Source organism: Crinia signifera, chromosome 2 (assembly GCF_055691185.1).
Source record: "Crinia signifera chromosome 2, ASM5569118v1, whole genome shotgun sequence".
Lineage (NCBI taxonomy): Eukaryota > Metazoa > Chordata > Amphibia > Anura > Myobatrachidae > Crinia > Crinia signifera.
The window spans coordinates 361,855,457-361,878,098 of NC_139218.1; the positions used below are offsets into that span (position 1 = coordinate 361,855,457).

Below are 22,642 nucleotides of genomic sequence, written 5' to 3' on the forward strand. Positions count from 1 at the left end.
TCTGTATTACGGTTTTATGGGGAGGTGTAGGACCCTTTACTATTAGATCAAGGAGGTTTTTTTTTTTTTTTTTTTTTTATTATAGATGGGACACACACACACGTATGGCTTGTCACTGAGCACTTATTAATTCAACAATTTGGGTAATAGTATGTTTTGGCAACACGTGTATGCCTACAATAATATATTTGTAAGGGGTATTTTCTTTTTGTTCGTTCTATAAAATTGACTGATTAGATATAATACACTTATGTAACGTTAAAGTCATTTGTACACATGTAGGTAACAAGTGTTTTGCACTAGGTGTTGGTTGCGTGTCACAGCACCTAACCTGATTATGGATATGTATTTTTTTTTTTTTTTTTTTTTTTTTTCCATTTTCTTTTCCTCTTCTTCGCCGAATATTAATGGGTGTTCTACCTCATATAAAATGTCTTCACTGGTTTTTGTTATACAAAGAATATTTGGTTAGAAATTGGGATATGGTATTTGTTATGGGAACATTAGACTTTAAAATTTACTGCATGGATTTCGTTCCACTCACAAGGGCAATTACTTAGAACTACTTCTAAACGTATAGGTTTTTTTGGTGCAATAGGTTGCTGTGTGTAATATATTGCAATTATGTGTTCTGTATCACGGTTTTATGGGGAGGCGTAGGACCCTTTACTATTAGATCAAGGAGGTATATTTTTTTTTTTTTTTTTTTTTGTTTGTTGTTCAGGCACAAGAAATAGAGTGACATTATTGGTATAAAAGGCGTTGATAGCGCCTAGATAAATGTTTTACGGATTTATCCGGCCGACCTCAAGTGCACTAGGTTTTGAGATTTTTTTTCTTTTGGGGGAGGAATAAGTGGAGCGGGGAAGGTCCCCCTGCTCGTGGTCATTATATTTATTGCCCCTACAATACAGTACTATCGTAAGTTGCATAACTACTAGGGTTTTTTCTTCCTAGTAGGGTAGGGTTAGGGAGGGGGGTACGGGGGTAGAGGCATGTCAAGGGGGTTAGGGGCATGCAGGGTGGGTTTGGGGTTGGGGATCCAGGCGCTGGGTTATTTTCTATGGACACTTGTATATGTTATGCCATGGCCTATGTTGGGTATGGGGCAGCAGAGGTTGCTTCGAACTGGGGTTATTTTTACTCTAATAAATAATGGCGGTGGCTAAATATTCCATTTTGACATGGAATGTCCGCGGCTTGAATGACAAAATTAAAAGGGCATTGGTAATGCGCCAGTTAAGACATTATAGCGCTGATATTATTTGTCTACAGGAGACTTATCTTGTGGGCAATAAAACAATGTCCCTTAAGAAACCGTGGATAGGATGGGGTTACCATTCCTCATTTACTTCTTCTTCTCGGGGAGTGTCTATTTTAATACGGAAGAGTGTGCCATTCCTTAAAGAAGAAATTCAGATAGATCCAGCTGGCAGATATATTTTTATGAAATGTAAGATTTCGTCATCAGTTATACTTATACTTGCGGTATATATACCTCCCCCCTTTAAGTACGATGTTCTGAAGAAGGCAGCAGAATTTATGGCATCTTTCCCTGGTGTCCCGGTTATAGTAGTAGGGGATTTTAATAATTATTTAGATCTCAGGCTTGATAAAAGATCTCGCGCCACTATTCCCTCCAACCTACAGCCCACAAGGTTTTCCTCTTTGATTAAGGAAATGGGCTTGAGTGACGCTTGGCGGGAGCGGAACCCTGAGATTTAAGAATTTTCATGTTTCTCTAGCTCCTACGAGACTTACTCTAGGATCGATCTTGCCTTGGTTTCAGAGTATTGGCTCCCCCGTATCATAGACATCAAGTACCAAACGCGAGGGATTTCCGATCATTCCCCCCTGCTGATGACTATGGACATCGGGGAAATTAAGGGTTCCTCTTTCTGGAAAATGAATCCTTTCTGGTTGAAGTTAATGGCGCCAGAAGTGAATTTTGAACCAGTCTGGCAAGACTTTTTTGAAAATAATGCGGGGTCTGGCTCAATTGGTAGTATTTGGGGAGCTTTTAAGGCCTTTCTTAGAGGTACTCTTATTAAGGAAATTTCCTTTATAAAGGCCTCGCATAAAAAGGAAGAGCTGACTCTGGAACAGCGCTGTCAGGAGCTAGAGCTCGAGTATTTGAGTGATAATACTGAGATTAAAAAACAGGCATGGGTTAAAGCTCAGGAAGCCTGGCTAAAATGTCTTTCAGATAAAACAGCATACAAAGAGCTATTTACAAGTCACAATATATATGCAAGTGGTGATAGACCAGGCAATTTCCTATCGTATTTAACACACTCCGATCAGTCAGGGAGTATTGTATCAGAAATTAGCAACTCGGAAGGGATAGCGGTATGTCAAACCCCTGAGATTGTAGAGTGCTTTAGGGGATACTACCAGGACCTATATACCTCTCGGTCAAACAAATCCTCTGGAGAGATCCGTCAATATCTTTTTGAGGTTAGGAAGACAACTGGCCTTTCCAGCGAGTCAAGGGACTTCCTGGACAGCCCTTTGACCATTACGGAGGTGGAGGCGGCTATTGCTTCTATTCCTGGGGGCAAGGCACCCGGCCTTGATGGTATCCCGCAAGAACTGTATAAGAGATTTGGTAACTTTTTCACAGAGAAACTTTTTGAATTGTATAATACAATGTTTTTAGATATGATACTGCCGGCTAGTATGGCGGAGGCCCTAATTATCGTTATCCCAAAAAAAGATAAAAACCCCCAAAATATGGATTCTTATCGTCCTATTTCCTTGCTCCCTAATGACATTAAAATACTAGCCAAGATTCTTTCTACTAGACTTAATAGAGTTTTGGGCGAACTTATACATAAGGATCAGACCGGCTTTATTCCGGGGAGGTCTACATCAACTAATTTAAGGAGACTCTATGGCCTGCTCCAATCCTCGAATGGTGCGGTGGATAGTTCAGTGGTGGTGTCATTGGATGCCACTAAGGCCTTTGACACCATCGAATGGGAATACCTGTGGGCAGCTATGGAGTGGGCGGGTATTGGTCCCGCCTTTATTCGATGGACAAAATTGTTATATATTTCTCCATCTGCTAGAGTTTCCGTTAATAAGTTCACCTCTTCTAGTTTCTCAATTGGCCGAGGTACTAGACAGGGTTGTCCAATGTCACCAGCCCTTTTCGCTATAGCAATAGAACCTCTGGCGTGCTTAATTAGGGAGGACCCGCTAGTACAGGGTCTAAAGATAGGCCCTAGAGAAGATCGCATCGCATTATATGCTGATGATGTCTTATTATTTCTTTTTGATGCTGTGATCGCATTGCCCCGGGTAGTGGAAATATTTGATATTTTTGGTAGCTACTCTGGCCTAAGTATAAATTGGAGTAAGTCTCATTATATGTCCTTGAGTGAGAACTGCCCTTCTGTGGTGGAAACACTTACGCCATTGAAGCGTGTTGCCCAATTTAGTTATTTGGGAATAGTGGTATCCAGAGATACTTCAAGTTTTATTTCATGCAATCTGGAGCCAATTTTGGAGTATATAGGTTCTAAAATTAAAGTTTGGGGGAAACTACCGCTATCCCTGACGGGTAGAATAAACCTGGTAAAGATGATCATACAACCTAAGCTACTTTATGTTTTACAACATTCCCCCCTTTATATTCCGAGGCGTTTTTTTAAGAGGATTGAAGGGTTACTTTCATCTATGATCTGGGGCAACAAGCGAATTAGGCTTAGGCAGGCTATCCTTAAGAGAGGTAAGAGAGATGGTGGGTTGGCCCTGCCGGACTTTTGGCTCTATTACCTTGCTACCCAACTGTTACATCTCAGTAAATGGGTCAGAACTGATGTGGATAGCGAGGCAGTAGTAGCACTAGTTGGTATGGTTACACCAAAGTATACCCCGCTTCAACTTCTTTTATCGGGCAATATGGGGAAGAACTGGCCCCCACTTATACTACAAGCCCTCAAGACGTGGAGAGCCGTAGAACGAGTTTTGAATAGTGAGGGCCTCGACCCTGATACTCCATTATATGGTGCCCGTCATCTTATTCAATTAAAAGAACTGCAGGTTCAAAAGGTGTGGGTAGAGAGAGGGATAGTAAATGTTGGTCATTTTTTCGAGGCAGGTAATATTCGCACTTTTCAGTCCCTGAGTAGGGAGTTTGGCCTACCTAATTCATATTTTTACAGATACTTGCAGATCAGGCACGCCTTGGGTACTCAACTTGCTGATTCAAATATAATAATTACAGACTCTGCTACAAAGAAATTGATTAATAGATCTCCCGATAGACATATGATATCCTTTTTCTATAAATTTCTTTTGCGGGAGCAGGAAGATGGTTTGCCTCAATTAAAGGGTAAATGGGAGCTGGATGTGGGTGAAATTGACTCGGATGAGTGGGATGAGTCAATGAGGAACATAGGCCAGGCTACTAACCAGTTAAGGTTCCAACAGGTCCAGCTCTTTATTTTTCACCGCACCTATTTGACACCTGTGCGTTTGTGTAAATTCGGAGGGACCAGCAGTGCTTGTTGCCCCAAATGTCATACAGAGCAGGGTACATTTTGGCACCTTATATGGGAATGCTCGAAGATCGCAGATTTTTGGAAGAGGGTGTTTGGGGTCCTCTCGGGTATTGGGTTTCCCAGCTCGATTCTTAATCCCCGTGCTTGTATTCTGTCCTTAGTGGGGGATGCCCTACTGAATTCTGCTGATAAGTCTTTGTTAATTATACTTTGTACACTGGCTAAAATATGTATTGCTAGACTTTGGCTTGCTAAGGAAGGCCCGAACTTGAAGGCATGGTTAAGTCTGGTTAACACTACAAGGCAACATGAGGAATATACTCATATTGCGCGAGGTACTGCTCGGAAGTTTACTAAAATATGGGATAGATGGCCTGTCACCATAGCCGCTACTAACCCAGGATCAGAAGACTAGACGACCCAGAAAACTCTGCACTCTCTGGCTGGCTAGGATATGGCCACGTTGCTAGTAAGACTTCAGTAAGGGCCTGCTTGAATATAGTAATATAACCCAGCGCCAGGGGTAGGGAGGGCGGGAGGGAGGATGGGTTGGGGATAGAAATGGGATGGTAGGTTTTTGTTAGCTATGGCTTAAGAATATTCTTTTTTTTTGTTTTGTTGTTTTTTTCTTTATCTGGCTATGTAAGTGGAGGAAAGACCGAACTGTACGTTTCATCTGCTTTTTAAGGTCTGAGTCGCTGCGCGAGCAGGTAGTAGAGGCCTTTTTTATTGGGAGAAAATTTAAATTTCAATAGAAATATTTTTATTTATTCTCTTGTCTCCCTCCCTCTTTGGGCTTCAGCTGAATACGAGCAACTTCGGTCACTTCTCCACACTTTGTAAAAAGTACTGTAAAGCGACTGTAATATTAACCGATATTGACCTACCAATTTTGTAAACATAAACTTTGTTATAAATAAAGATTAAAGTAAATTTCACTTACCAAATAAAAAAAAAAAAAAAAAAAAGAATTCTAGATTTTTTTTTAATCTGTATAACTTATTTAGAATCCTTAGCTTTTCCTGCTATTGCCAAGAAGAGCGGGTACGGAACTGATATTAATGCTCGTGAATGCAAATAAGATGGAAAACATTTCTCAGGAAATGTGAATAAAGTTTTAGAAGCTAAAAGTGAATAACCCCAGTTTCAAACCTACACATTCACATTTGTGTCCTGTTATTTAATTGTCCCACTTTATCAACAAAATAACCCAGCCGAAAGGTAATGTTTATTATGATCAAACAGATCTCTGTAAATGCTTTCCGGTGTGGTTCTTGGACTTGCCAACCTGTGGTTCTTCAGCTGTTTTGGAACTACACATCCCAGCATGCCATGCCACTATCTTTAATTTAACTTTAATAGCAAAACTGCAGCAGGGTATGCTGGGACTTGTTTCATAACACCTGCAGAGGTTGGCTAGGCCCGTACTAAGGGTTATAAGCCTACATTTAATAAATATCGATAGGGATTGGCCAATGAATATCATTACATACAAGGATCAAACAAGTTTGAGATTATACCTAAAGGACAAAAAAGGGCTAAACTAGATGGGCCAAGTGTTTTTTATCTACCGTCTGTTTCCATGGGGCAGATGTATTAAGCCATGCGAAGAGATAAACTGGAGATAAAGTGGAAGGAGTTAACGCACCAGCCAATCAACTCCCAACTGTCATATTTCAAACACAGCTGATTGGCTGGTGCGTTATCTCCTTCCACTTTATCTCCAGTTTATCTCTTCGCCCGGCTTAATACATCTGCCCCCATGTGTCTTTTGTGTGTTATACATTGAATGTACAAGAGAGGTGTAAAAGAACCGCCCACTGCGGCAACATACGCCTTCGTCTTTTTTTTATGATGATCACTGGAATTGGTCTAATTATGTCAAGTGAAGATGATTATCGGCCAGATGTATCAAGCTTCAAAAGTGATAAATTGGAGAGTGATACACAACCAACCAATCAGCTCCTACCTGTTATTTTTCAAACCCAGCCTGTAACATAACAGGTAGGAGCTGATTGGCTGGCTGTTTATCACTCTCCATTTTATCACTTTGTGAAGCTTGATACATCTGGCCCTATATCTTTTAGTCTGACATAAATCACCTTTGTGCTGTTACTTATATATACTATATAGAAAGGGTCATCAAACTGTTTTGCTCTGGGACCCCATCAGAAAATAAAAATAATTCCAGGACCCCAGCAAGTTATTGCAGAAGGACATCACATCACATCACATGTGTAGTCAGCAGACAGCACATACACGGCAGCATTGTGGAGTGATGGGAGGAGTCTAACATAACAGACAATTCAACAGATTGTTCAGACTCCTTGAATCACTGACTGAGATTGGAAAATTCATCAGCCTGATGGTCAGCAACATGGAGTCGCGACCCCAGGCTGAGAAGATAGGGACCCACTTTGTGGTCAGGACCCACAGTTTGAGATCCGCTGCTATATAGTATAATATATAATAAATATATGCTTGGCTATTAAACGATCACACATTTTTGTAGGGACAAGTATTTATATATATATACATGTATATATGGCACACAGATTTCTTATGAACTAATCCCAGAGCCACTTCTCAGCCATTAGGACAAGCTGTCAGTGTTCACTCCTCAATTCACACATTCATCTGACTTGGCTTTCAATGTTGTTTTGTTGTCTCCAACTTATCGTTCCCTTGACTCCAAAAGATATTCGGAATTCCCGTGCCCCTTATCAGTCCATGCATATTGGTGTATCGTGGGATCCCAGACCTCCCTCAATCTGGGCTAAAGGATGGTCCTTCTGGGAACACAATGGGCTTAGTGTTGGTGTTAAATTTGGGACTAGGCAGGAGAACAGGGGAAAAGTTTGCACTGTGACCGCTATAAAATAGAGGTTCTTTCTCTGCACAGAGAGGGTTCAGTTTTCCTGACACGTTGAGAATTTTGTTCTAGGAATGGAGGAAGGGGAGCGGGTATATGAATTTATTGGATGTTCTGATGCATGGTTTAAATGCCAACTGGAACTGAGTGATCCCGTCACAGTAATGACATTCAGATGGTATTTACATACTGTGCTTCCTTACAGGCAAATCCGACTGCTGCCTTCTGTATTTTAGCTGCTACTGCATAAGCTACATTCCACAGATTTAACAATGAGTGATCTTCTTATCACTCATTCCAATGATAAATGGTGCTCAAGCCAATCAGCCCCCAACTGTCATTTTTTTTCAAATGTATGACCGTAACGAATTGGCTGTAGCAGCAATTAACACTTATTGTCCTCCTAAACCCCTCCCCTAGGAACCATTAATTATACACACCTTGTTGCCCGGTATCCACCGTGGCCATCAAACTCCTTTTTAGCGGCGTTCCTGGTCCCAAGGATGCATTGCGCCGATGATGTCCCTGTCGCACCTGCGCAATGCATCCTTGGGACCAGAGATACTGCTGAAGAGGAATCCAGTGGATGCCGGTGTGAAAGGCTTGCTTCCAGCAGTGGGTCGCGGCATCTGATCCGGGTGGCGGGGTCCAGACTGCGAGGATCCAGGCAGCGGCAGCTGGGCATTTGTAGCGCTATTTGCAGGGCAGTGGGGTGGTTAACTGTTGAATTTGAAAAGACTGGCAGGACACTCAGCCAATCAGCGTCGGCCAGTCTTTTCAAACTGTTTTCAAATTTTCACAAGTAACTAGCCACCGCTGCCCGGATCCCCGCAGTCTGGATCCCACTGCCCCCTCACACCAGAAAAAGCAGGGACTAGGTTGGATTGAAAGGAGTCAACCCACGAATGTCCCTGCTTGAGCCCTGGACTGTATTCCCGGGTAAGTCCCTGCATTTTCTGGTGTGAAAGGGGTATTCGTGTTACTTTAGCTGCATCCCTGTCCATTCAGTTACACCCATATCTTGTTTGAATCCAGTTTTAAGCAAAAAATAACGTTCCCTATTTATTTTTCGTGTTTTGAATGACGTGTTCTTACAGATGACTATACAGTGTATAACTTTGTTGTGTATATTCCAAAACCACTTCTGACAACACGTGTTGTACAGTGCATACTTTTGTCAGTGGCTAATGCCTGTTTCTGTTACAGGGATTACAGTAAAATAAAAGAAGCTTACGAGGCCATGAAAAATGTCGCTTGCTTAATTAATGAGCGGAAGAGGCGTCTGGAGAGCATAGACAAGATTGCCTGCTGGCAGGTTTCCATTGTCGGGTGGGAGGTGAGCTGATACACGCTGAGAGGAATCTGCTGTTGTGTTGCAATCTCTGTGCTGTGGTAACACTGAAAATTCATAGAATGACTATATAATGGAAATTCTGTCTTTCTGACACCTGACTCCCGGAACTTGCATTTGTAATAATATAATTTAATATGGATTTAGTCTTCTTTTTTTTTTTACTTAAAGTTCTATCGTGAGAACATAATTTTTATTTTTTTATAATAATAATAATAATTAAACTTTATATATATTGAAGTACTTCTTTCAAAATGTACGCAAACAATTCATTCTTTCCTACTAAGATGTGGCTCCAGGCCAAGTTGTATCAAATTTCAAAAAGTGATAAGATGGAGAGTGATAAACAAGCAGCCAATCGGCTTCTACATGCCATGTTACAGGCTGGGTTTTAAAAATGTTCCGTAGGAGCTGATTGGCTGGTTGTTTATCACTCTCCACTTTATCACTTTTTGAAGCTTGATTCATCTGGCCCTCACTGAGTAAATATGATTACTCCTATCTCAAGACCATTGTAAATTATTCAATATCCCTGTGAATAAACAATATTTTATTATTAGTATTATTTCTCGCTTAGGTGAGGTTACTTACCAGTAAATATTGCCAAGTCATACTGCTTTTGTAGCCTGCATTTAAAATGATTAGCGGGGAGATTTATCAAATCCTGGGGAAAGAGTACCAATCACTCCTTTTCTGTCATTTATCTTGAAAACCTCCCCCCCAAAATACCAAACATTAAGCTTATAACTGCCATTTTACAAGCTGTGCTACAAAACTGACTGGTATTTTATATTTTTCCAAGAGTTAATAAAGTTTTTTGGCACTTGTTTCCTAGCACGGCGCCCATGATTTTCAGTCATATGGCATCTTATGCATTGTATGGCATCGCATACCATATAGCCACATTCAATGCGATTTAAGCACCCTATACAATTTTTAATTATATAAGCACCCTAATGGGTGCTTACAATGTTAAATGCACCCCCACGTCAGCCCCACTATCAACGCCAACCCAAGTTGATTTTATAGTGTGGCGAGCCACTGAGCCCGAAGCATGGCGAGCGCAGCGTATTACTTTACATGTATTTTGCGTCCCCTCGCGGGGCTCGGTGGCTCGCTGCGCTCGCCACACTATCTGAAATCAACTCCACGCTGACGTGGATAGTGGGGGTATGAAAAGGTGGGAGGACGCGTACCGCCACCCCTCGCGGGCTCGCTGGGGTCACCACGTTTCGGGTTGGCGTTGATAGTGGGGGTGCTTTTAACATTTTAAGCACCCCTTACGGTGCTTATACAATTAATAATCTTATAGGGGGCCCATTTAACATTGAAAACACCCATTATGATGCTTATACAATTTTAAATCCTATACCATTGTATATGGCATACAATGCGATGGTATACGATTTAAAATTGTATCGGCTGACATCGCATAACATCGCATCGCATACCATTGTATGGCTTATGGTATGCGATGCGATGGGCGCCGTGCTAGGAAACAAGTACCAGGTTTTTTTTTTCATTTGAACCAGTGTCCGCACAGTGGAAAGTCAGGCTAAGGACGAAAAGAACGTTTTGACATCATTCTGTTTTAATAAACTTTTAAATTTTTGTGTTTTAATTCACAAAAATAGTAATATGCAGCCCTATTCCCAAAGGAAATAAACCATTCTAATTGAGATGTGATCAGACTGCCCTACTGCTATGCATTTACAGATATACTGTGGGGTGTTACTGAAAATTGATTTACAGGTAACTGTATAGAAGGGCAACAAATCCGATTCTAGATTTCACTTTAGTACGGTTTAGAAAAGGACTTTGAATATCTTGCTTGCTGTGGATGATGCATTCAGTCGTCTGTACGGTTATTAATGTGGGGCATTGATGAAACCTTTCCACAACTAACACGGATGTATGTGTCTATCTAGGGACAGGACATCTTAGCCAGGAGTTCCGAGCTGATCCATTCAGGGGAACTGACAAAGATCATCAAACAAGGGAAGAGCCAGCAACGGACATTCTTCCTGTTTGACCACCAGATGGTCTTCTGCAAAAAGGACTTGTTGCGCAGAGACATCTTGTACTACAAAGGGCGCATAGACATGGATGAGATGGAACTTACAGACGTCGAAGACGGCAAGGATCGGGACTTTAATTTGAACATTAAGAATGCTTTTAAGATGTTGAATAAGCAGACAGATGAGGTTCATTTGTTTTGCGCAAAGAAACTGGAAGACAAGCAGGGATGGCTCCAGGCGTTCTTGGATGAAAGGAAAAGAGTCCAAGAAGACAAAGAGATGGGTGAGTGCACCTGTGCCGTAGCTTTAGACCCGATCTTCCTGTGGTATTGGTAATGGTAGTTGCAGGGGCCTTAGGTGTAATAGGTGAAGGGAAAGCTCACCAGACTAGTGGCATTGGTAGTTGCAGGGGCCTTAGGTGTAATAGCTGAAGGGAACGCTCACCCGACTAGTGGCATTGGTAGTTGTCGGGCCTTAGGTGTAATAGCTGAAGGGAACGCTCACCAGACTAGTGGCATTGATAGTTGTCGGGCCTTAGGTGTAATAGCTGAAGGGAACGCTCACCAGACTAGTGGTATTGGCAGTTGCAGGGGCCTTAGGTGTAATAGCTGAAGGGAACGCTCACCCGACTAGTGGCATTGGTAGTTGTCGGGCCTTAGGTGTAATAGCTGAAGGGAACGCTCACCAGACTAGTGGTATTGGCAGTTGCAGGGGCCTTAGGTGTAATAGCTGAAGGGAACGCTCACCCGACTAGTGGCATTGGTAGTTGTCGGGCCTTAGGTGTAATAGCTGAAGGGAACGCTCACCAGACTAGTGGTATTGGCAGTTGCAGTGGCCTTAGGTGTAATAGCTGAAGGGAACGCTCACCAGACTAGTGGCATTGGTAGTTGTCTGGGCCTTAGGTGTAATAGCTAAAGGGAACGCTCACCAGACTAGTGGCATTGGCAGTTGCAGTGGCCTTAGGTGTAATAGCTGAAGGGAACGCTCACCAGACTAGTGGCATTGGTAGTTGCAGGGGCCTTAGTTGTAATAGCTGAAGGGAAAGCTCACTGGATAAGTGGCATTGGCAGTTGCAGTGGCCTTAGGTGTAATAGCTGAAGGGAAAGCTCACTGGATTAGTGGCATTGGCAGTTGCAGTGGCCTTAGGTGTAATAGCTGAAGGGAAAGCTCACCAGACTAGTGGAAGTGCAGCAACGTTCTATTCTAACTACACCGTAGAAACGTGGCATCTATATGATGATCGATGTAATAGACCATGTCGTAGCGCACTTACCAGTCTACTATCTTTTGTCCAGAGTTCTTTTCTTTTATACATGTTATAGCTAGCTATCCGGATGTCTGACAGACTATTGGGGGGGGGTATTCAATCTCGGCCGCTATTTCTGGCGGGATAAATAGCAGCTGACGCCAGTGGTGCAAGTACAAAAATTGTCTTAGTGGTACTGTGCCACACGTCGAAAAATGGGCGTGGTTAGGGGCATGGTCATATGACACGAGAAGGAGTGGCAACATGACAAAACTTTAGAACAGGATGACATTTCTGTTTGGGCTTGTGTATTGCATCCTGAACACAAAATGTAGGGACCAGGATCAAAGTGTAGGATACTATTAATGTGTAAGAGCTGAATATACTGTATGCTGCTGCACTGTCATGGAAACCTAAGGCCACCATACAAAGGAACAGCGCAAACTGAAAAAGACGTGTGATGTCACAAGGAAGGGGCAGGGCCACACAATAGTACTCACATTAAAAATTATGCCACACAGCAGCACAATCTTATTCACATTACACAGCATCAGAGCTGTAACTAGCCATTTTGGTGTCCCTGTGCCAGAAAGGGAATTGGTGTCCGCGCCCTCCCCACCATCACTTCTAACAGTCAAAAAGGGATAGTGTGCGGCGAAGGCACGCGCAAAAAATGTAGAAGCGTGGCTTCATGGGGAAGGGGCATGGCCACATAACAGTACCAATAACAGAGTAATGATCATTACACATTATGCCACATGCTGTAATGCCCATTACGCATTATGCCACACACAGTAAGTCACCTTACAGAATATGCTGCACACTTTAATTCCCATATTACATTATGCCACACATTATGCTATGCATAATGCCCCAAGTACTCTTGCTTATACACATAATGCTACCAGTAGTGCTCCTTACACAATGCCCCAGTACTGCCTTTTCCAAACGCTCCCAGTAGTGCCTATTACACATAATGCCAACAATAGTGCCCCTTACACAATGAGTAGTGCCCATTGCAGTATGCCCCCAGTACTGCTAACTATGTAATCCAGTCCTGTCTAGCCCTGAGCCCAGTAGAGCCTGCATAGGCGCTGAATTAATTTTCATTTATGGTGCCAGCATGTGAGCCAATCAGAGCTCTCGGTCTGACAGCCAGTCAACTGCTGCTGCTGGACCACAAGCTCTGATAGCTGTGGAGGCTGGCAATCGGCGGTGAGTGGTCCTGTGGGTTACTACCCTGCACAGCACCTAGTGCCCTTTATTCAGGTTACGCTTTACAGTAGTGTCCCTTGCACAAAATGTCGATTATAGTAGCGGATGCGCAGTCTAATCTCGAAATCCCGAGATTGGGAGCCTCAATCCCAGGATTGAAATCCTGGAATTTTGGGGGTCAAATACCAAGATCCCGCTGATCCTGGGATTGGGTACCCTAGTAGCGTTGCTTATACAGAACACCTACACCAGTTGCCGACATTAGTAATGCTGTTTATATGTAACGCCCACACCAGTTACTGACAGTAGTAGCGCTGCTTATACCTAACACCCACAACAGTTTTCAACAGTAGTAGTAGCGCTGCTATACAAGAAAACACTGCGCTGTTTTTTTTTTTTTTCCATCAATAAATTTTTATTGACACAGGTTTATATATGGGGTACAGAAATGAAAAAGGGGGAAACATTGGGGGAGGGGGGGGGGGACTGCAATCGGGGGTGAGGGCAAATAAGACAGTAATAATTTACAGACTGAGTTTTATACATGACCATGACAGACATATTAGAACGCTACGCAGAGCGAACTGAACACAGACATATAAATACAGATTCAATTATAGGGCTAGTCTAGGGTAGGAGAGCATCCATTAGACCGGGGTGTGGGGCGAGGGAGGGTCTGGGTCAGAATCTGGGGGCTCATTCAGGCTAAAGGTGGTTGTTTGTCCAGACGTGGCTGAGGGGAAGAGTCTAGGACCCTCCCTTACAGTAGTATATGTGTGCCAGGGAGCCCATTTAGAATGTGGCGAGGAGGAGTTAGGGGAGTGGGGCTGAAAACCGGTTTCCATGAGGAAATGGTGGTTTATTTTTAGTATAACCTGAAGAAAAGGGGGGGAGGAGGGCTGTTTCCAATGTTGAGCTAGGTTTGCTCTTGCCGCTATGAGGATGTGTCCGAGTACATATGTTTTCCCGATCGGGAGATCCTGTGGGTATACATGGAATAAAGCTAGGAGTGGGTCAGGGGCAAGGGTTAGTTGGGTCACTTCAGAGATGAGTTCAAATACCTCTACCCAGTATGCCCTGAGCTTGTGGCAGGACCAGAAAATATGGTAAATGGTACCTATATTTCCGCATTGTCGCCAGCACATATTGGAGCACGCTGGCCAGAAGGTGTGGAGGCGATCTGGGGTTAGGTAGAGGCGATTTATCAATTTGACGTGCATCTCCGAGTGGTTGAGGCAGCGAGACATTGTGTAAGAGGATAGGAATATCTTACGCCATTGAGGTCCGGAGAGCTGAATGCCCAAATCAGATTCCCATTTTTTATGGGCAGGAGATTTAGTAAACTCTGCGGGGGTTATGAGTGAGTTGTACCAGAAGGAGATATCCCCTCTGGAGAGTGTCTGGGAGGGTCGGGAAAGGATCGTCTGGTGGCGGGGGTCTATAGTGGGGCGGTTGGAGAAATGGGAGTTCCACCAGTGCGCCATCTGAAGATAGTGGAGGTACTCGTGGGGAGGGAGAGAGTACGTTTCTTGGAGGTAGGAGAAAGGTCGGATCGAGTTGGTTCGACTATATCTCCTAGAGCTGTGATCCCACTTTGTTTCCAAAGGTTGAGATTGAGGTTGGGTATTAGTCTCGCCACGGTAGTGATGGGGAGGGTAGTGATAAGGGAGGTAGAGGCGCGTAAAATGGACAGCAATTGGTCCCAGGCAAATAAGGTAGCAGATGTTGTTGGAAGAAGGGAGGGTAATGGGGGCTTGATGTGTTTTGGGATCTTAAAGAGGTCGCTAAGGGGGATATTGGGGGAGTGATATTGTTCAATGTCTGCCCACACTGCGCTGGTTTTGAGGAAGGATTAAATGAATTAATTACATGGGATAATTGTATTAAGTGTATGGGCACCTTTAGAATAAGGAGCAACTGCTGTATATATACTGTATATGCTGCACTGTGATGCATATTCTAAGTTACCATGACAGCGCAGCATATATTAAGCTCTTTCTCCTTATTATAAGTACCCATGACCAGCACAATGTATATGTATATAACTCTCTCTTGCTTATGTCATGGATACTTAGACTAAGCAGTAGAGCGCTATATATGCTGTACCGTCATGGAAACGTAGCATAAGGAGACATAACGGTATGTTTGCATTACTGTCATGGATACAGTTGTTGGTTTGGACGTCTTGCCTTTCCCTAGCAATGTATGGAATTCTTACAATTTCTTTCCGCTGTGTCCAAATTGATCGGATTCTTTTAATAGTTTTTCATATGGAAAACTTGTGGGGCAATCCCACTGCTGTACTGTACTTTCAGTTGTGATCAGCCTGAGTCACGCTTGGCTATAGCGAGTGAATGAGGATGAGGAGGTGTACTCTTCCTGGAATGCTCTTTTCCCTGCAAACAGCGTGTGTGTGTGTGTGTGTGTGTGTGTGTGTGTGTGTGTACTGTAACACCTCCCACTGCCATATCTATTTATACTGATGCCAGTCTGCACACTTTATACCTGGACACAATGCTGGAGAGAATGAGGAGTCTGATGGCTGATCCGTCTCTGCAGCTGATGAATGGTGACTATGATCATTTTCTATATCTGCTCTTTGTCTGTGGAGAGAGGTGGAAATAAGGCATGGGCATGGAAGTACTATGGCTGTGTTCTTGCATTGGTTATGTAGATGGTCATTGGGCTTATTTTAAGACTTTGTATATTTTGTTATTGGGGCAATTGGGAAATATCACTGCCTACCATTCAGAAGCTTGAGGGCTATCCAGCTGTACTGGGTCTCCATGTACCAGCACTTGGCTGGGGTGGAACTACAAGTCCTGGCACCCAACTGCCCTCATCCACCTTCTCAAAACTACCTGGCAGAAGATTCTAGGAGACTGTGGGGGGAGATGTATCAAACCTTCTACAGAGGACACGTGGAGAAGTTGCCAATGGTAACCAATCCAATTCAAGCTACGCATTTATAGATTGTGCTAGATGAATGAGATAATCTGATTGGTTGCCATGAGCCACTTCTGCACTTGTCCATTTTAGAAGATTTGATCCATCTCCCCCTCCCCATATTGAGCATCTGCACAAGGGTTAACCATTTGAGCGCCAGCAGCTCTGTGAGAAATGTTAAAAATATCTGCTAAAAATGCCAGCGCCGCTCATATTTGTTATATAAAATCAAATTTAAAAAAATGTTGTGTAAATAAAGATTATATTTCCTATATAAGGTAAACATTACAGGTCATTATGATGAATAGAAATGTTTTCTTGGCCATTTGCATACCTATTTTGACAGTCACTTGCTACTCAAAGGGTTAAACTCTTATTAGAACAGGGTGCTCTTTGTGTCTTGGCCACTATTTCCCCCTTTTACGATTACTGACTCCTATTAACATATAGGCACAGTGGGCAACTGCACTGGGCAGCACAACTCCTGGGGTCGCCAAGGAGAGGTGGGCAAGGCAGCCTTCTCTACCTGCCTTCCAGCCTGAGAGGCGATTTGGTCCGATTTAACGGGCCGATTGGTCGCAATCAGCCGAAATATGACCAAATCGCCTCAGTGTATGGGCACCTTAAGATTTGGGGGTGGGGGAGTTCAAACTGAAATCTAAACTGCAGTGTTAAAAGAAATCGGCCAGTATTTACCCTGCACAGAAACAAAATAACTCTCTGCACGTGTTACATTTTCCCCACCTGCAGTGCAGCATGGTTATGTACATTTGTAAACCAAATGTGCCCTGCAATCAGTTCTGAATTAGGCCCACTGACCGATGTATGGAAGCATGTAAAGACTGCACAGGGAAACTGGAGGGGAAAGTTATCATTTTGTTTTATTGGTTCCTGTGATGTGTGGGTAGCCCCTTGCTATGCCCATGGCTTACAATGCTGCTTAGACTGCCCTGACTATTGCTATGTTAGTAAAATAGACATGTTGTGTGTCCACCTTGTGACCTTTATACTGTACAGCTTGGCCAGCACCTGTGTTTTTTTTGTTATTGACCAGTGTTCTGGTTCTTGTGTCTTGTTAGGAATGGAGCTTTCAGAAGAGCAGAAGGACCAAGCTATGCTTAATGCAAAGAGGGCCAGGCAAGGAAAGATGAAAGGTGAGTCGGCCTCTTATCTTACTATACACAAGCTGTGCAATCAATATGGCACAAGGGCTCCGTATCTCCTATCAAATTATATAAACAAATAAGCAAGACCTAAAAACAGGTGATTATCGGTAAAAATCGTTGATATATCGGACAATCGGCCAAAAAATCATTCTAGTGTGTGGGGGCCTTTACAGTACAAGACAATGTAGGACAAGTGCATGGTATCAGAGGACAGGACATTTAAATAGTCATCAGGGTGGCAGAAATCGTGGGTCAGGCAACGTTGTAGGGAGTATGGAACAGGAAATGGGATCTAATAAAGGGAAAGCTTATGATGGAAGAGGGCCCTGCTTGTGAGAGCAGGGATGAAATAGATGGGGTAGATCTGCGGATGGAGTACAAGTGAGCATTTAACAGAGAGGTAGGATGAGATTTGGCTGGTTTTGATGAAGAAGTGGATCTTGAGAGCCCATTTAAAGATTTGTTGAGAGGTAGAGAATTTCTGGGGTAGGGAGTGCCACTGTCAAAATATTGGAGGCAGCACTTGGAAGTTTTGATCAGCAGTAGATGCTTTGTATTTGTGGATGGGTGGGAGTGTAAAGAGTGATAAAATATAGAATTTAAACATCTCTGACCTTAAGTACTGTAGTTTACAACAAGGTGAACCCAAAATGCAGGATAATGCAGCCTACCACAGTGTGAAATAGACAGCTGCATTCTCCATGCTCCTAATAATTTGGTTGGCTACAATCAGATTCATGTGTTAATGCCCAATTAGGGGTCCCTGGAATTTTATTTTGTGCTTTCAAAAATGCGTGGCAAATATTTATTTAGGTATCTAGTTCTGGGTTCTACTGATCCCCCTGACTAAATATGGACCTTGCATCCCTTATGCGTGGATCTGTCCAACAGCCCTAAGTGTAACACATGTGGCTCGTCCCATAAGGACAGACTGCAAAAAGTCTTTGCTTGGATAAAAATGGCAACTACTAATATAAGCTTGCATGCCCCACACAGAGGATGCCTCAGACCTTGACAATGTGCGATAATATGCTGAATCAAATTAACGTCCCATTGTAAATCAATAAATACTCCTAGACTTCTCATGCTGCGCCTAATTATGTCCTGTGCTGCCAGCGAGCGATTCCCAACATAGCTGTAGCCTCAGGCTGGATATAACCCCGGCATTGTGACATTCAGCACTGATTTTTATAATTGGGTAAAAACAGGATTGCAATTGTCCGTATCGGGAGAGGGGAGGGAGGGGGGGGGAGTAACTCACAGATCATTGACAGTTGAACTATATTTTGCCGTTACCGAGCAGCAGTTCCGCATGAACTATTGAGTGTGTGGGACACTGATGTTTTTTACCCATTACCAGGCAATGAATTGTTTCTTCATGGATACCATTGTTCAAAACAAAGTAACGAGTTAATATTGGAAAGGGTTCTGCCTAAATTAACTGTAGCGAGTTTGTTTTTTGCCTGGTTTGGAATATAGATTGTAAGCTTCATTGGGGCAGGGAATGATGTGTGAATAAATATTTGTAAGGTGCTATGTAATGTATAGGGGGAGATTTATCCGTGAAGCTCATTATTTCAATTTACTTCTTGGGTATATTGATTGTTCAATACCTGTCATGATTATCTCCTTAAACCGCTCAATGATAGCTGTTAATTATTTAGGTGTGCCTGCATTAAGAAAAGCAAGCAGTGGTCTACTTCTGCAAAAATTGGGGTGTACAGTATGTAGTAAGCTTTGGAAAGATATTAAGTAGAAGAAGATATCACTAATCCGCACCTAACTGCCATGTTACAGGCTGTGTTTGAAAAATTACACTTAGATGATTGACTGGTACTTTATCTCTCTCCCAGGCCCCATTGTATTTGACTATCTGTCTATCTTTGATATAAAGAAAAGTAGCTGTCCACCTCTATGTAATTTCATGGCATTTCTGTCTTGTTTCTGTCACAGGTGTCACGTACAATGGATTTCCCACCGCTCCTCCTCATCAGAACTTGCATCCGATCCACCAGCGCCATGTTACAGTGCCCACCAGCATACCACAGCAGCAGGTCTTTTCCCTGGCGGAACCCAAGAGGAAAACATCTCCATTCTGGAACACCATTACTAAACTCACGCCCTTTAAAAAATGACAAAGGAAAGCAGGGACTTTCCGACAGACATGCACAGTATTTGGAAACAGAAGATCAAACTTTTTCGAATAACGTTAAATCTCTAAGTAACTAAGCTGTAATTTCATGAAGAGAAGAAACGATGAAGGGAAAAAAATAACAATGTGAAACTGCTGGAAAGATGATTTATTGTAAAACATTTTCTTTGAGTAATTCTCGATTTAATTTTATTTATTCTTGAAGAGGGATTTTTTTTTTAAATATGTAAATATATTTTTTTATCTATAATTAGTTTGGCAACAGTGAGATGTTTGTTTAATGCTTCTTGGGAGGCTTCTAGTTAATTTTTTTTTTTTAGCCATTACAAAAACAGGAAGTAATTGGGACTGGTTAGGTTGTATTTCAGACCGGCGGCCATTTTTTAAATCCAGGAAGTGATGACAATGAAGCGTGTAATGGAATCCTTTTTAAATATCTTGATCACATATAAGGCTAAGTTTTGTATGCTTTGGCAAATTATGTAGATGGTTCTTACAAATTATTAAGTTACCAGTGAACATACGGATGATGATTTGCATTGAGCCATAGGTTTTTATCTGTCTTTATGTACTGTAATATGGCCACCCTTGCTGCTTTGTTTGGCATTTTGACCACACAGTGGCCGGTCGGTCACATCACATGCATGGCACTAGCGGTGATCTGCAATCGTCTTCAGACCAGATCATTATCCGCACATTGGTGTATTCAATTGGTTTAGACTATACGACCGAATACGGTATATTGCAAAAGTAACCGCCAACTCCTTCTCCCCAGACCCTCTCACCAGAGCCTTTTACATCTATTGCCATGTTAGAAAGACCAGACCTTTTATAAGCATTGCCGTACACATTAACAAATGATCTTCTTTGATTTACAAGAAAAAAAAGCTGCCTTTTTATTATATCATTGTATATCTTCAAAATATTCCATTGGAAACAAGGGTACTTATGTATTATCTGGGCTCCCATGTTAAATGCACCCCATTTTTTCATACCCCTACCATCCAACTACGCATGGAGTTGATTTTATATAGTGTGGCGAGCGCAGCGAGCCACCGTGCCCGAAGCGTGGTGAGCGCAGCGAGCCCCGCGAGGGGACGCGGGCTCATAAGAAAAACGGGAGCCCAGATATTACATAAGTACCGAAACAAGTGTATCATCTGTAACTAGACTGTTATTTATTTTGTATAGCTAACCATGCTATTAACGTCTGTTGTGTCTATTTTTCATAATGAAAAAGATATATTTCCCCTTTCAAATATCATACGGAGACTTTAATGATTTGCCAACGTCTGTCTGATTTCGAATGATTTTGTCACGCTCACGTGTGTTAACGCTGGAATGTATTTTTCAGTTCGGCGTTAATATGAAACCATGAACTGAGATTTTAAACTTTGTTTGTAATGAACTGTAGTTTTGTGACTGTCATGATGGAATTTGTTTTACTGTTACATTTCACTGGGCTTATGGTGAAGTTCTGATTGAAATATTTCTTAAAAATGTTTAAAAAAAAAAACAAATTCTGCTTTTTTTATTTCAGCACCCAACGTGCATTCCCGGTTGATGTGCTTAATGGGTACAATTAGTGATTTTTTATTTTTTTTTGCAGCAGGGAATCAGGTGATTTAAAAAAAAAAATAGACTTTGCACCTGACCTCTATGGGGGTTATTCAGATCTGATCACACAGCTGAGACCATCATGCAATAATATCCAGCATCTTTTCTAATGGCAAGACGTTCGCAAATTGACTGACGGGAAGCCGGTGTTTGTGGTTGGTAATCAGCCACTATCTGAGAGTCATATAAAATGTAGGTGTGCCCAAGTGTTTTCAGGGAGGGCGTGTGACGTCTGCACTGGCCTCCAGCAGCCTGATTCTATCACACTGGCCGAGTAGGTCCTGCACTACGCACAGACGGAACATAAGTAAAAAGAGTGATTTGATGGTGAGTAAGTTGTGAATGGATTTGTAACTGTGCAACAAGCTGCAATATTTTCACAAGCCTTCCACAGCCTTGCACGGGGTGAGTTTTCACTCTGGTGGTGCAGCAGCTATCTGATCGCAGGGCTCCCCCTATATCCCAGGTTTATTTCCTGATCATTCAATGACCCCCCCCCCCGCGTTTTTAAGGGTGTGGATCATTTGGTCACCAGCAAGTTGTTAGACAGTCATTAGGTCGACATGTGTCTAGGTTGACATGCAGGAAGGTAGACATGAGTCTAGGTCGACAGGGTCATAAGATTGACATGGATTAGGTCGACAGTCAAAAGGTTGACATGGGGGTTTTTCACTGTTTTTTGACCCGAATGGTGACACAGTCGACATGGACACAGGTTAAAGTGCACCACGTCCAGGCACGTGCCCGAAATTATGGGGCAGTCTGTGACATGGCAGGTAGGAGCTGATTGGCTATCACTTTTGAAGCTTGATACATCTGGCATCTGGCCCTTGGAGTGCTAAAGTTGGATCCCAGCACAAGGTTAAGAAGTCTTTACACATGCTGGGACTTCTGCTGGGGGTCTCACCTGGTAGCCAGAAGCCAGAGGCAGCCTCCTCCACGGCCCTGCGAGCACAGGCATCCTCCAGGCGCACAGCAGTCACTTATCTGAGATTCCTGCCTCAGGTGCTCTCCTTGGCTGACAGCGCATGCAGCTGCTTCTCCTGCCTGCATGTAACAACTCCACTTCTTTCCTGCCCACTGCCGCCCATGCCAGCCTTTCCCCCCACATCCCCAACTCCATGCCAGCCTTTGCCCCCACACATCCCAAACTCCATGCCAGTCTTTCCACCACACATCGACCAACTCCATGCCAGCCTTTCCCCACCTGCATGCCAGCCTTTCCCCTACACATTGCCACCTGCATGCCAGACTTCTTTCTCCCACATATCCCCAACTCCATGCCAGCCTTTCCCCTACACATTGCCACCTGCATGCCAGACTTCTTTCTCCCACATATCCCCAACTCCATGCCAGCCTTTCCCCATTCCATGCCAGCCTTTCATCTACACATCCCCACCTGAATGTCAATGTTCGTTCTCCCACACAACCCCTTCTAATCTTATTTGCCCTCTACCCTACCGCCTTCCCACGCTGCACTGAAGTCCTTTCAGTAGACAGATGCTAGAAGTCATATTTCACCTTGGCGGGCTTCCATGCAGTTCGTATCAT

General features: G+C 43.1%; 1 protein-coding gene across 6 annotated transcripts in view; it reads left to right on the plus strand.

Moving 5' to 3' along the window:
• SPATA13 (spermatogenesis associated 13) overlaps window positions 1-20,960 on the plus strand; it is a 65,250-nt gene extending 44,290 nt beyond the window's left edge. For 3 of the 6 annotated variants that reach the window (XM_083169906.1, XM_083169903.1, XM_083169905.1), the window contains exons 10-13: window positions 8,587-8,716; window positions 10,660-11,032; window positions 17,236-17,310; window positions 19,276-20,960. In XM_083169906.1, coding sequence (XP_083026032.1) covers window positions 8,587-8,716; window positions 10,660-11,032; window positions 17,236-17,310; window positions 19,276-19,457 — 760 coding nt within the window. In that variant the 3' untranslated portion in view covers window positions 19,458-20,960. The remainder of the gene's footprint in view (window positions 1-8,586; window positions 8,717-10,659; window positions 11,033-17,235; window positions 17,311-19,275) is intronic. The other 3 variants (XM_083169907.1, XM_083169908.1, XM_083169909.1) reach the window with 1 other exon arrangement.
• The last annotated feature ends 1,682 nt before the right edge of the window (window positions 20,961-22,642 follow it).